Genomic DNA, 15,968 nt, shown 5'->3' on the forward strand with positions numbered 1-15,968 from the left:
GAGAGTCAGTCACAGAGCTGGGCCAGCCTGAAGGCAAAGGTGTTGGGCCAGGGCCCGCTCACCTGAAGGCGATGGGCAAGGTCTGTTCTGAGGCTGAAGGGGACGAACCTGCACGGGACTCACCTGATGCTGTAGAGGACATTTCCATTGCGGGAGATCCTCAGCAGCTTGTTGTCTGTGGTGATCTCATGGAAGTGGGCCCCCTTCTCGTTGGCGAAGAACAGGTCGGGTTTCCAGATGGAATCCAACATGGATGGGTCCAGGTCCAGAGAGTCATCGGGGTATTCATTGTACGCCAGCCGGGGGTCGTTCCACTGCTGCCGCAGGAAGATGTTGACCCTATAGTCCTACGGCCAGGAGACAAGGAGTGGACCCAGGTGAGGCCCTGGGATGTCAACGCGGGCAGGTACTTTCCAAAGCCCTTCTGGAGGGTGCTATTGGAGTGTGGTGTATCTTACATGGGGGACCAGGGCGAGAATCACAATTACCCTCCAGAATCCCCCAAATGCCCCATAAAGGTCATTTAATTCTAAATTGGGGTTATTCGAGTTATTCTTTCTTTTGAAAAAGCAAAACTAGAGAAAAATTCAACGTTTGACCTAAGAAACACCTGCTTTCACCACCCTGTTAACATTTTGCCAGGTTTGCTTCATTTTTCTAAGATAAAAAGAATAAAACATTACGGATAAAGCTGAAGTCCACCTTTTATTATGAACCCCATCTGTGGAGAAATTCCTTTGCATACCAAGTTCCAGAGCCAATGTCTAGAAAGATTGAAGGGACAAAGGGAAAGACAAAAGCTGATTCCTGAGCATTCAAACCATTCTGCCTAATAGTGACGGGAGAATGGAGGGGGAACTCTATCAAGCACCTGCAGTTGTCACATATCACAGTTTTAGTACCAGTCTTCTATAACCTTAACCTGTGTTATTAGTTTGGGGAAGTTTAAAACATGCAGTGGAGTCACACTGTACTGGGTTCTAAACTCAGTGCTGAGTTTAACATTTATCTGATGGGACTGCAGAGGTGTCATTCCATAAAAAAAAAAAAAAAAGGATTCATGGATCAAATTAATTAGGGAAATGTTGGATTAAACTAAATGCAACAGGTTTCTTTATTGTATGACTTCTCGGAGACCTTAATATGCTTGTGAGTTTTGTGAATCTCTAAGAGGGAAATAGGATCACAGTACTTTCATGATTTATTTTGATTATAGAACTTCTTTTTGTGCATGATACTCATCTTCTACAGAACCTAGGTTGGGAATGCTGTCCTAGTCAAACTCCCTCCTCCCTGCCCTCTCTTTCCCCTTGCAGATAAAGAAACTGAAGTCCAGAGAGAATTGAGACTGGCTATTGTCACTCGGAAAAGGCAGGGGCAGAGCTGATCCTGGAACCCTAGTGTCTTGACTCCTAGCTGAGGGTTTGTTCAACTGCCCTCCTGATCTTAGAGGAATTGAGAGTCCATTCAGTTTCCATTCACAGCCAGAGAAACACAATAGTGGTGTGGGTAGGTCTCAATGATAGGAAGCTGGGCAATACAGTTAAGAAAGAAAAGTTTTGTTTTTAAAAAATTTTGTTAGAGAGGGATTGGGGTCCATGGATATTATGACATTGCGAGTAGGATTTGAAGTGTATTCGTGTTCTTCTGGGAAGAGGAGCCTAGCTATCTATGTTGGATTCCCAGAAAAGGTCTATGGCTTCCTGAAAGATAAGCTCAAAAGATCTCAGCTGAAGTTCAACTTTAAATGCTTCACTTCAAGGGATCATCTCTATACAGGAGGTCCTGTTATTGCTATTTCCCTGAGGGTGTTGGATAAATTAGTTCATACTATATTTCTTTCTTTTGTTAAGATTTATTTTATTTTTTAACTTCTCCCCCCACCCCCATTATTTGTGCTTGCTGTCTGCTCTCTGTTTGTTGCGTGTTCTGTCTGCTTATCTTCTTTTTAGGAAACAGTGGAACTGAACCTGGAACCTCCCATGTAGGAGAGAGGCACCCAATCACTCAAGCCACATCCACTCCCTGCTTGTTGTGTTTCTCATTGTGTCTCCTTATTGCATCATCTTGTGTCAGCTCACCATGCTAGCCCATTGTGTCAGCTTGCTGTCTTGCTCATCTTCTTTAGGAGGCACTGGGAACCAAATCTGGGACCTCCCATGTGGTAGGTGGGTGCCCAACTGCTTGAGCCCCAGGTGCTTCTCTATATTTCTTTTTTATTTATTTCTCTCCCTTTACCCCCCTTCCCAGTTGTCTGCTCTCTCTGTCCATTCACTGTGTGTTCTTCTGTGTCTGCTTGTATTCTTGTCAGTGGCACCTGGAATCTGTGTCTCTTTTCTGTTGTGTCATTGTGCTGTGTCAGCTGTCCATTTGTGCGGCACCATTCCTGGGTAGGCTGCACTTTCTTTCGCGCTGGGCAGCTGTCCTTATGGGGTGCACTCCTTGCATGTGGGGCTCCCCTATGCAGGGGACACCCCTTGTGCGCATCAGCACTGCGCGTGGGTTTGAGCCTTGGACCTCCCATATGGTAGGTGGATGCCCTATCCATTGGGCCAAATTCGCTTCCTTCTATATTTCACTTTGAGGTGCTATTTCTAAATCCTAATCAGTCTTTTATTTTTTAAAGGTTTTTAAAAAATGTTTATTTCTCCCCATTCTCTCATTGTTTTTGCTGTGTGTTTGCTATGTTTGTTTGTTGTGTGCCTCCTCTTTTTAGGAGGCACCAGGAACTGAATGTGGGACCTCTGATGTGGGAGGGAGGTGTCTATTGGCTTGAACCACCTCCACTCCCTGCTTTGTTGTGTCTTTCATTATGTTTTTCCTCATAACTCTTGTTGCAGCATCTTGTTGCGTCAGCTTGTCATGCCTGTCCATCACGTCAACTCTCTGTCTTGCTCATTTTCTTTAGTAGGCATCAGAAACTGAACCTGGGACCTCCCATGTGGTAGGAAGGAGCTCAATTGCTTGAGCCACATCCGCTTCCCCCTAATTAGTCTTGATCTGTCAACAACGGGAGTAAACTAAAATGACTCCCCTGCCCCCACCAAAATCCAATCTCTCCACAGCACATGCCTCATTCAGTTTGCCTACCAAAACATCGATAGTTTCATGAAATGTTACCAGGTATTTTATAGCATTGTTCTATAATTTCACTGATGCCTCTCCCTTCAGCCCCATAGAATATGACATTTGGTCTCATAATCTCATGTCTTATAAGTCCCCCAGTAGAGGGAGAATTCAGGCCAGGCCTGGATTGGTGCTTTGTATTTTCTGTTGGCAGTAACAGGCAGCCTGCAGCCTGGCCCATCTAATCAGTGTGTTAGAAACAGCGTCTCTTCCCTCCTTGGGTTTTACATGATATGTGTGTGTGTGAGAGACAGCGAAGAGCTGGCAAGTCATGTCAGAGCAAGCAGACTACGAATGATTGGGTGGAAAAAGACTCCAGCCCCCAAACCCCAGCTGCACTTTTGATGTTCTTGCCAGTGACACGTCTAGCCAGTTTATGTGGCTGGAAGGAAGAAGAGAAAGTGGCATTTCTTAAAGTGGTCTCTTAGGCACCAGGTACTATTCTAGATACTGTCACATGCATTTAATCCTCACAAAACCCTGCAAGTTAGACGTTCAGATTCCCATGGTGAGGTGTAAGAAACTGAGTCTGGAAAGGTTGAGGAGTCTGTCCAAGGCACAGAGCTGGTCCTGAATCTGCATCAGCCTAACACTTTAGCGAGTGCTCGTTCATTACGTAATGTGGTGTTCATAGCCTGTTCTGTGCTGGGCACTCCCTCGCATCTTCTCTTGCCTGGGCAAATTCAGCCTGCTCAGCTTAACCCTTCTGTCCCACAGGAGCCTTGATCCCACAGCTTCCCCGATCTTTTCCTTTTCTGATCTAGCAAGACTGAATCTCCAGAAACTTTAATTCAGCACTTCCTCAATGTGTGTGTCTTCTCTCCTGCCCCTAGTCAGTGTGCCTGTGAACTACCCAATACCCAGGAGGAGGCAAAGTCAGGAAAAGTTGGAGCAGAAAAAGTTGTAGAGCCCTAGACCCTGGGGGGTGGGCCTGGGGAAGGCATGTCCTCAGGGCACACGGCAATTCAGTGAAGGACCTGTTATGAGGACTGGATTTACTTCTCTGGACCTCCCAATTAAAAGCAGGAATTAGGCTAGACGTCTCTAAGAACTCTACCAAATCTAACAGCTAATAAAAATACTTTTAGGTTTTTAACAACAATTTACTGAGCATTTTCAAAATGCCAGGGAATCTGCTGAGAACACAAAAGACACATTTATGCAGACACACAGCCTACAGTACAATGATTACCCCACACTGAGATAAGGGATGTGGGAAGAGGAAAGTACAAGGTGTTTAGGAAATAGAGAAGACAGGTTCCCATCGAGACTTGAGATGGTGGTCAGAGAAGATTCTAGAAAGAAGTGATATTTAAGGTAGAACAAATCTGGTTGAAACAAAAAGGAAAAGAATTTTGAACAGATGGAATATCATATGGGAAAACCTAGAGGCAAAGCAACGGTGTGGTCCTTTGGGAAGAATCACAAGTAAACAAGTAAGGGAAGGAATGGGAGGGAGCAAGCAGGGCCTTGCAAGCCATAGTGAGAAATTTGGACTTCATCCCGAGGGTGAGCTATTTTATGTGGGGAAGGAACATTATTATATTTGCTTTTATTACTATTTTAGCAAATATTTTATTTTTTCTTATTACAGAAGTAGGGCATGTTGGTTGTAAAAAATACAAATGTACATCATCTAAAAGAGGAAAAACAAAATAAAAACCATAAGGTTTAATTATGAACTGGCTGATGAAAAGTTAGCGCAAGAGACCTGGAGAATGTACCTCGGTGTCCTCAGGCAGCCTGACTCATTGTCCACAAGTTGCTGTCATTGATTTTCTCCTTCCTAGTTGGTAAACAGCAGTGGGAAGTGCAGTTCGGAAGAAATCAATGTAATTGGTGTAATAGGCTGAAAGCTAAATGCTGTTTTTTGGCTTACTCAGCCCTACACTTATGCGGGTTGGTGTTCGACACGCTGGGGGTCTGTGTTCAGGCTCGGGGGCTGGAGGACTGACATTCGAACTTCCCCACCCCTGAACCGCAAGCTCCACCTCCAGCGCTTGGCTTCTGGTTCTCAGCTCCTCAAGGGGGCTCATCTATGCTGGAGGTGGGAGGCATTTCCATTCTCTCTCAGAAGTCTCTCTCAGAATTCCCTGATGGTCTGATTTCCAGTAACTGGGCAACGGTTTGCTTGTAAGGCCAAGATAGGGCATCAACTCATTCATTCATTCTCTCATTCAGCATTTATTGAGGCCTTCTATGTGCCACCTGCAGTTGGAAATGGCCCCCATATCTACCCTACCATATCTACTTTCAATTCTAACCTCTCCCAATCAACTCTGCTAAACTCAGCATTAGGATGAAATAGAAAGTATAAAGTGCTTTAGTAACAAAGGGCCTGTATGTGTGTGTGTGTGTGTGTGTGAATGTGTGTGTATTGGGAAGGGGAGGGAGGGCAAGAGGCATGCTCTTGCAGTCAGACCCAAGGAACGCTGCCCAAGAGGTAGACCAAGGAATAAGGCTCTCCTACCTTTCTAAGTCTCAACATTCCAGGTCTCAAAGGGGTGTCACTTCTCTTAAATCAATTCAACTCTATAAACATGTATTAGGAAGAGCAGAGGTACAGGGATGATGGAGACGCAAGGTTTTGGTTTCTGCTCTTGCAGAACTCAAATGATCTAGCGAGCAATGCAAGATGAGGACACAGATTGCCATACAAAACTGAAAGTGATAAGGCCATAGAGGTTCTAGCAAATAGCTGCTAGAAGTCAGAGAGATTATATCCAGCCAGAGAGACTGAAGCTGGAGATGCTTCTGGAGCGAAGATGGCATTTGAGATGGGCCCCTTGTTTGTCTCATCTCCTGAGGTTAGCGCCCCTGGAACTGGTGTTGTTCTGAGATATGAGTGATGGGCAGTTGCAGCTGGAAAGGAGGCCAGGCCAGGGGAAGACGAAGGACATAAGTGAGGGGTAGGGGCCTGGGGCAGGACGTGAGGACCGGGATGCAGTCTTAGGGTGTTTAGGATTAGAGTGTGTGGGCCTGGGGGCAAAAGGAATCTCCTGTAAAGGACTAGCACGTGCAAAGGCGTGTGCAGGCAGAAACACTCAAAGAGTTTGGTTTAGCTTCACCACCACCAGCATAAATGGTTACAGTTCCTCTTTACTGAAGGCCTACTTTACACCAAGGCATTGTGTTTTAAAATTATTCATTTCATCTTTAAAACAGCCCTATGACATATGCATTTTCAACCCAATTTTATAGATGAAGGAGGCTCAGAGAGGTTAAGTAGCTTGTCCACATTCACACAGCTTTGAGCCAGGACTGGAATTCAAACCTGGTGTGCCTGATGATAAAGCTCATGCTTCCGTTGACAACTCAAGCAGGGGAGCAATCTAATCACTTTGGCTTCAGGAAGATCACTGTGGCAGGAGAAACCACGAGGTATTGGAAGTAAAGAGAAGTCAGCTACAGATGACTTATTTTGAGACCATTACAACAGTCCAATTGAGAGGTAAGGGGGATCGGAGCTGAAATGGTGGGATGGAGAGTGGGCGTAGATAAAGAGTCATGGTTCTTTATCATCATCGAGTATAATAGTCTGCAAGTTTCCTTCTGTCTCAACTCCTCCATTTTACCGATGGCTCAGGGAGGGAAAGGGCCACCTGGGGCCACAGACCAGGTCAGTGACTGAGGTGGGACTTGCATGCAGGAATCTTGACCATCGTCCCATTTCTTCTACACACATGATACACCTCCAAGGGCAGCCCCAGGCCAACAGGAAGGGAACCAGGTTGGATGTGTCACTAGGCAGGCGGCATGTGGGTGTCCAGCTCTCCCTAGAGAAGCTCTGACGTTGGCTCGGCCCTGCAGGGCTTGGGATTAGGACGCACAAGAGCTGGATCAGTCAGCGGAGGGCCCCGGGGCTGCGGACCCGGGGCCCATTCAGAGCAGGGCACGCCCAGGCTTGGATCATGAGGTGTTGTTTCCTCTCCCACCTGCTGTCCCTCTCAAGCACGTTCCCAGACCGCTGAGGCCTGAGGAACCCAAAGAGTCGCAGGTGTTGCCTGCCAATGTTCGACGAGTCCGCCCACCTGCTCACAGTCCTGTGAGAGTGTGTTCTGGCTCAGCGGACACACGAAGGGTTTACTAAACCCTCACCGAGTACCACATGCTGTGCTAAATGTTTCATGGAACCCTTTTGCTCATTTCTCCCAGGGACACCCTTATACTGACAAACTGAGGCCTGGGGATTTTAAGTGCTTTGTCTAAACCTAGTGACAGAACAGAGACTCGAGTCCAGGACTGCCTGACTCCAAAATCCTATGCTCTTAAGTAGAAGACTGTATTAGCTAATCCTATTCATGTCTTTATTTTTCTGCATTTTGCTTTTCAAAGCGTCCTCACATTGGATTTTATTCTGAGGCTTGGTATGGAAGAAATCATCCCCGTTGGACAGATGCGAAGACTCAAGCTCAAAAAGCTCAGTTTCCCGCCACTAGTTACTGGTAGATCCAGAACTGGTAACAACAGTAGAAGTTATAATAATATAGTGAGACTTTACCACATGCAAGGAACAATGCTAAGAGATTTATATGTGTTATTTTATCTTCAAAATAATTCGGAATCATAGGTTCTATTATCCTAATTTTATAGAGAGGTAAATCAAGGCACACATCAATTAAAGTACCTTTCCTGGCATTATACTGCTAGTAAACGGCAACACTGGGATTCGAACTCAGGATTTTAATGCCAGAGTCCAAGCATCTAACCACTGGACTGCACTACCCAAGCGCTCCTAGAGTTGCTTTAAGTGATAATTCCATGACACCACAGTGCCGTCAGACACTGCCTCTGGCTGCTCGTAGGGGTCCCCCACTGACAGGAAGTATTAAAAAGGGTAAAGGACAAAAGCTTCAGCCCCACGTCCAAGAGTCCACTAGTACATCTACCTCATTCCTGATTTGATCCTTGAATGTGACCCACTGTCTGTCCTATACCCCAAGTTTTGTGCTGGTGAAAACCCCCACATCCCTCACCCATTGCCTCCTTGGCTTCAGATGCCTGCTTTGTGACTTAAACCTCTCCTCAGTCACCACCCCGAGTGGGGCATTCTCATTTGGAAATCACACAATCAGAGCTGCTCTTGTTGTAAAGAACTATAGATGGTCTCGACCAGTGAAGCTGAGCATCTATGTTTGTCTTTAGGGGATCATTAAAGCCCAGCATGAGTTTAATAATTACATAAAAATGCTAATAGCAGCTACTTTTATTGGATGTATAACTTTTACTAGAACTTCATATCTATGGTATCGCTAAATCTTTCATCAACCCAACATACTGGGTTTTATTATATTCATTTTATAGGAGAGGAAACTGAAATTCAGATAGGTTAAAGAGAGGTTAAGTATCTAGCCCAAGGTCACACAGCTATTAAGTGCTAGAGCAGGGATATGAACTCAGGACTGTCTGGCTCCCAATCTCATACTCTTGACAATTTCATGATACCTCTCTATTTCCTTTTCTTTTTTTTTTTAAAAACTTAAGTTCCTAGATGGGTAGATAAAAGAATTATAATAGATAGTATCCTGGCCCCACTGAACTCATGTGACAGAGGATGGCTTGTATTATTCTTATTGTCAGCATCAGGTGGAGAACTTTGGATTGGGATATTAAATAGTGAGTTGGGATTCATAACTAGCTGCCACAGAGTGCAAATTGAAGCATGGATGTTAAACTGGAAAGAGAAAAGGGGAAAGTGTGGGCAGCCATGGAGCCCAAGTAAGGCATGCCACCAGCAAACTTGGAAATGTGAGATATTAAGGTTGCCTTCTGAGAGTTGGACCAACAGAGGTGAATATGCGATGGAGGAGATTGGCAACTGCTCAGCACAAATCACGATGATCCACATGCAATTGCAATGATTTAGGACACGTATGCAGTTATAATCTAATAAGCAGAACCCTAGTTTATTGAATCGTGCCTTGTTTAAAGAACAGTTTTCTAGACATATGCAGACATTCAGTCTGGCATATAATAAAGGGTAGTTTGAGTAGTAGGAATTTGGTAGTTAATCTAGGATCATCCAGGGATAGAGTCATTTAATGTGTGAGGACACCTACTTTTTTCTTGCTGGAAAGAGGATTTTTGTGTGGTGAGGCAAGGATACTTTCTTAGACCTCTTTCTAGCCTCAAGACTATCTACTTTCCTTTCTTACAGATATGTCAAAGGAAACCTTTTGGTTGGCTTCCCAAGTATTCAGATAGTGGCAAGGGGATACTTTCATGGAGGATGTGAACATTTTTATTCAATGGAAAGCCCCACTGCAAATTAAAAGTACTTGGTAGTCTGATTGACCCACTTCAGCCTTTTGTGGGCTTGACGATCATGGGCCAGCCTTTGGGGTTGGATCTGGGTGAGGGATGGATCCAACGCTGTCATGAATTCACTGCTGGAATGCCGCCTTGGGTGGTGCACTGAGGGAGAGTCACCAGAAGACGGCACCAAGGCAGCATAGAGCCCTGGTTTCCCCTAGAACAGACTGTCAGGGTGCTTCTGAGGATTCTCTCCTGGGCTGTCTCTTAAGTCTTCAGTTTTCCAAGTCTTTATGATGTGTTGAGCCATATCTCGATGAAAGATTTTCAGCTGAGTTTCTCTTGCATCTCCCAAACACAAGAGTATAAGAAGTCCACACTAATCAGAGATGTTGTTAATAAGGTAAAGTGTGTGGGGGGAGAGGGTGGGGTATATGGGAATCCCCCTATATTTTCGATGTAAAATTTATATAAGCTAAGGCTTTTCTAAAATAAAATAATAACAACAAAAAAGAATGTAAGAATAAAATATGGATTAGGGTGGACTTACTGATATTCTACTATGGAACTATTGTGACTAGTAATGGAAGACATGGCAGCATTGATGTGGAGAAAGTGGACACGGTAGTTGCTGAGGGCAGGGAGAGGGAAGAGCAGATTGATGTGGGGGAGTTTTGGGACTTGGAGTTGTCCTGAATGATGCTGCAGGGACAGATGCTGGACATTAGATATCCTGCCATAGCCCACTAAATGTACTGGGGGAGAGTGTAAACTACAATGTAAACCATTATCCATGCAGTGCAGCAGTGCTCCAAATGTATTCACCAAATGCAATTAATGTGCCACAGTGATGAAAGAGGATGTTGATGTGGGAGGAGTGGGCTGGGGCAGGGTGAAGGGTATATGAGAACCTGTCATATTTTTTGAATGTAACATTAAAAAAAAAACTGCAAGAGTAATGAAAAAAAAAAAAGGGATCTCATCCACAATAGCAACAATCCAACAAAGCATCTAGGAATAGAACAAAAAAGAAAGAAAGTCCTCTATATTAAAAACAACAGTAACAACAACAAAACTTTGAAACTTTGCTGAAAGACATAAAGGAATACCTGTATAAATGGAGGGATATACCATGTTTAGAAAATTATGTAAAGATGACAATTCCTCTCAAACTAATCTATAAATTTGATGCAACCCCCAGTTAAAATCTAAAGGGATTTTTAATAGGCTTCAACAAGCTGTTATAAAGTTCAAATGGAAGAGAAAATGGGCAGGGAAGGTCAAGAAAACCTTGTAAAAAAGAACAGTTACAGAGGGCTTTTTCTACCATAGAAATATAATATTAAGTCACAGTAATGAAAACAGTGTGATATTGGTGCAGAAATAGACAAGCACAACAGTGGAGATTAGAGACTGAGGCTATACACAGACCTATGTATATGTGAGAATTTATTTCCAGTAGGTGGAGAAAGAATGGCTATTTAATAATTGGTTTGGAATAATTGATATTTAATTAGAAAAATATTAGAATTAAACCATTGCCAAATACTTTACAGAAAACTAAACTCTAAACTGACTCAGGAAATACCTGTTAAAAAAAGAATATTATTAAAAATTCAACATTTGCAAAGATGCTCAAATGCACTAGGAATCAGGGGAGTGCAAACTAAAAATGACAGTGAGGTATTATTTACAAAAGCCCTTTGGTGAAAATAACAAGGTTTGATAGTATCTTGAGTTGGCAAGGATGAAGAGGAATGAACACTATTGTGGGGAATGTAAATTACTGAAGCTTCTTTGGAAGGGAGTTGGGCCATATCTATAAAAAAGAACATGGCTTTTGATAAAGCAATTCCATTTCTAGAATATATCTTAGGCAAATGCCCAAAGATTTATGTACAAAAATGTTCACTTTGGCATTGTTTGCAGTAGTGAAAATGTGGGTAAGCCATCAGGAGCAGAGTGGTTATTCATGCCATGGAATTTTACCTGGGGCCCATGAAATCTGGAAATAAAAACAATATCATTTTGTCTTGTATTAAGTGTAATACTAAATAACCACCTATTATGTATTCACCTGTGTTTCCAAACTTGGTGGTGTGGAGAGAGTTAGAAAGAATAAGGTCAAGCTCTACGTGGTAATGTGGAGAGATTCCACGCATGGTGGAAGTGATGAGAGCAAATGGCCTATTCCTATCTATATAAAAACATGTACATGCACATAAATGTATGTGCAGTCAAGAAAAGATGACTGATAGGGTGATCACTAGGTTGTTTATTTGTAGCGGTAAACTCAGGATAGGGCAATGGGAGTTGGAGGAGAGGGCAAAAGACGGAGCGTTCCTATTTCTGTCTCTTCGGACTAATTCCAAAAGCTTATTTTTGTGTATTTTTTTTTAAAGTTCCAGACTTTTATTGTCCATAAGCCTACTGTTTTGAGTCAACATTGTGGCATGGCTATGACCTTGACATGGCTTTCAGGCAGAATGTGTAGGAAGGAGTTTCGGGTTCTGAGGAGGTTCCACAAGGGCAACTCTGGGGAAGCAGAGATTGAGGGAGAGCCCAAGAGAGTGAGATTCCTGGCTGGCGCCCTCTCCACTTCAGCCAGGAAATCCCATTATCTTCTTCTTCTTCTTTTTTTTTTTTTTTACATCAATTTTATTTATTTATGCAATTATTTATTTATTTTGACAACTCAATTGTATTGATACATATTAATCAAGCATAAATTCACCCGAAGTGTCTATCTGCTTCTTTAAGTGCTGCATAAGCTTTAGTTTTAAAGTGAACTGCAGAGGTGGGGCTGCTGTTAAAAACAACGCTTTGAAACCCACTGACCAGAATAAGGATGGTGCTGGCCCCCCACTTGGCTCTACTCCGAACACGGCTAGCAGCCTGGGCTCATTTCTTGGCCTTTCATCTCAAGATGGAAATCTATGACCTGGAGTTGAATTCTGAAGGGTACACCCAGGATAGTGAAGGGACTGAAAACGAGAGAGAATGGTTGAGGAAACCAGTCTTGGGGAGGGGGAAGGAGAGCCGACCCCAATTAGATGAGGAGTTTGGTCTGTGTGGCATTAGGATCAAGACTAAAAACCATCAATAAAGGGGAAATTTCAGACTTGTTCAAAATGGGCTGCTTTGGGAGGGGGTGGGTGCCCCGTACCTGAAGGTTTGCAAGCAGAGACTGGTTGGCCTTGATGTTAGTGGCAAGAATCCTGACAAGTCCATTCTTTCTACAAATACTGACTGAGCTCTTAAGACTCAGGTGGTGTGCTGGGCACTGGGAATATAGAAGTGATCGAGAGAGACAAGTTTCCTGCTCTCAACAAAAGAGCAAACAAGGCAACAGACAAACAGGTGTACTTTTAAAAATTGTGGATATTGCTCCAGGGACACCAGAACATGGTGACATGATTGGGGTGGGAGTTTAGATAGAGAGTTAGGGAGGGACACTCTGAAGAGAAACCTCAGCGGAAACCTGAAGAATGAGAAGGTGCTATTCCCACAAAGGTCTTTCTGGGCAGCAGGAACAGAACATGGCAAGAGCCCTGGCAAGATGGTGGAGGACTTGAAGCAGGAGAATGCTGTAGTCTGATGTGATGAAATGATTCCTCTAGCTTCTGTGGGAAGTGGAAGAAGATGTGGGGAGGGGAAGCAGGGAGACCAGGAAAGAGGCTGTTTCAGTCACGCAGGAGAGATTATGTCAGTTTTAGAAGCAGTTAACAGAGATGGAAAAAGTGGATAGATTTAAGTTGTGCTCTGTGATTCAAAATATCTGCTTAATTCTATCAATTCATCCCATAAACAGATTGGCACTGTGAAGAGACTGCTTCCTAACCAATATGTTAGCATTTATGGATGGCCATAAGAGGCTTTTAATCTCCTTATGTGGGAATTTAGTTCTTATACCTTGAGTCCTCATTTGCAAATACTCAAAGGGATGGATGGCCAAGGTCTTCTTGTGAGACAAGTTTTTAGCCTTTCCGAAATCCTCCTGAGCCCCTTGTTCCAAGCCGCAGTGCAGCACACCAGGACGCCCTCACCTGGCACCATGGTCACTTCAATCCTCAAACCCTTGGTCTTTGCCTCCCCTCACCCTCTCTTGCTCCCATATTTAATAGATGGATTAGGCCAAGAGCAGGGGCTCTGGGAGTCAGGCTGCATAGTCCAAGGGGAATGATAAATGTCCATGTCAATTATTGGCTGAAATTTCTCGGGTGACTCTCTGAGCCTCAGTTTTCCTGTGTATGAAATAGGATTATAGTATATGATTCACTAATCATGATGCCTGGGACTCTGAAAAGTGCTCAATAAATGACACCCCCAGTCTCTTTACTGCAGAGCTTTTAGAAAGACTTATCTTCATGCTGTCTTTGCTTTAGTTTGTCTTTTGGTTTCTCCATGTCCCTGAAATCACATTCTCTAGTTTAATTTATGCTTCCTATCCTCCCTCCTCCATTGCCAAGCCCACCAGATGCTGTTCTCTCTTCTTTTGACTTTTCTCCTCTTTTGGCACTGTTGGCCACTTTTTTGAACTCTTCTTAGCCTTTGGGTCATCTTCTGACACTGTTTTCTCTTGAGTTTCCTTGCCCTTTTGGGGCAGGTCCTTCTTAGTCTCCTCCCAAAGCCTCTCTTCCTCCACATTATTTCCTCTCTTGTGTGTCCTCTTTCATATGCATGTCCTTATTTTTTCAAGTTCTGATGACTCCTAAATGTAGATCTCCAGCCCTAAGGCCTCTGTGACCTCCAGCATCATGTCAGCAGTTACCATGTGGACAGCTAAACTTGGCTGTCCCGGAATCAGCTCTTTACCTACATATCCAAAACAGAACTTATTTCCTCCTTCAAACCTGCTCCTCCCCCACGTTTCCTTTGCTGGTCAATGGAATCACCTTCCACTCAGTTGGCCCATACCAAGAACCTGGAAGTCATTCCAAATATGTGCCTTTAATCCCCCTCATCCAAGTTCTGTATATTTTACACTAATATGTTTCTGTTCTCTTCTTCCTTTTTCTAATATAATGCTCTATTTTATGTCAGCATAATATTAGTTTATTTAAGATTTTTATTGTGTGCCTAGTATGTGCCAAGTTCTTTGAGGATATAGCCAGTAATAAAATGTATACAATCCTGGTTGCAATGGATTTTATATTCAAGTGCAGACTTTTTTTTTTAAGATTTATCATTTATTACTCCCCACCCTTCCTTGTTTGTTCTTATTGTCTGCTCTCTGTATCTGTTCGTTGTATGTTTGCCTTCTTTTTAGTAGGCACCGAGAACTGAACTGGGACCTCCCGTGTGGGAGGGAGGTGCTTAATCATTTGAGCCACCTCCGTTCCCTGCTTGTTGTGTCTCTCATTGTGTTTCCTCATGCCTCTTTGTTGTGTCAGCTTGTCGCATCCACTAGTTGCATCACCTTGCTGTCTTGCTCGTATTCTTTAGGAGGCACCAGGAACTAAACCCAGGACTTCCCATGTGGTAGGTGGGCACCCAACTGCTTGAGCCACATCTGCTTCCCCAGACTACTTTTAAAAAATTTGTAATAGGAATTGTAAACCAAATTGTGGTAGGAATTATAAAGCAAATATATAATGAGGTGAGATAGAAATGAGGACCACCTCCTCTTCCTCATTAGGGGGGAGAGACTGATTTGAGGCGGTGATATCTAAGTAGAGAAGCTAGCCAGGTGAGAAGAAGGAATTGGAGTGCTTCTTGTATAAAGAACAAGCATGTACAGAGCCCTGAAGTGGGAAAGAGTTGGTGTGTTTAAGGAACTGAGGCAGACCAGTATGGATGGAGGGTGGTGGGCAAGGCAGAGAGAGGCTGGAGGTGAGATTGGAGAGGTCAGCAGGGTTGCATGAATCAGAGTCTTGAAGGACCTGGGAGAGAGTTTGGATTTTATTCAAAGTACAGTTGGAATCCAGTGGAAGGTTTTAATGAGGATAGTACCACGATCACATTTCTACTATTGCAAAATTATACCAAAGCATTTTTGCAGTGTCTGGTACATAGCATATGTTCAGTAATAGTATTGGTTACTATTATGCATCCTGTACATGCCTCTATAATCTCACTCATTATACTATGGTATTAGTTTTGGTTTCCTTGTCTACCTTCTAAAAATACTATATTACTGGGAAGTGGATATGGCTCGCCTACCACATGGGGGTTCTGGGTTTGGTTCCTGGTACCCCTAAAGAAAACAAGCAAGACAGTGAGCTGACATGATGGGCTAGAGTGGTGAGCTGATGCAACAAGATGATGCAACAAAGAGACACAAGGAGGAAAACACAATGAGAGACACAACAAGCAAGGAGTGGAGGTGGTTCAAGCGACTAGGTGCCTCCCTCCACATTGGAGATGCCAGGTTCAGTTCTCAGTGCCTCTTAAAAAGAATATGAGCACACAACAAACAGACACAGGGAGCAGACAGTGAGTATAAACAATGGGGGAGGGGGGAATAAATAAATAAAATAAATCTTTAAAAAAAACCCAAAAGCAAAAACTATATTCTCCTTAAAAGCAGCAACCTACTCTGCACTGATGCCTGGTTCCTATTTACTTCTGGGAACATCAGCGGACTATAC

At 43.6% G+C, this 15,968-nt stretch overlaps 1 protein-coding gene across 2 annotated transcripts in view; it reads right to left on the reverse strand.

The window, feature by feature from the left end:
- The window catches only part of GLRA1 (glycine receptor alpha 1), a 93,373-nt gene that overhangs the window by 32,658 nt on the left and 44,747 nt on the right, over positions 1-15,968 (reverse strand). For both annotated transcript variants that reach the window (XM_004453452.3, XM_004453451.2), the window contains exon 4: positions 124-347. In XM_004453452.3, coding sequence (XP_004453509.1) covers positions 124-347 — 224 coding nt within the window. The remainder of the gene's footprint in view (positions 1-123; positions 348-15,968) is intronic.

The sequence above is a fragment of the Dasypus novemcinctus genome, unplaced genomic scaffold (genome assembly GCF_030445035.2).
Source record: "Dasypus novemcinctus isolate mDasNov1 unplaced genomic scaffold, mDasNov1.1.hap2 scaffold_189, whole genome shotgun sequence".
NCBI lineage: Eukaryota > Metazoa > Chordata > Mammalia > Cingulata > Dasypodidae > Dasypus > Dasypus novemcinctus.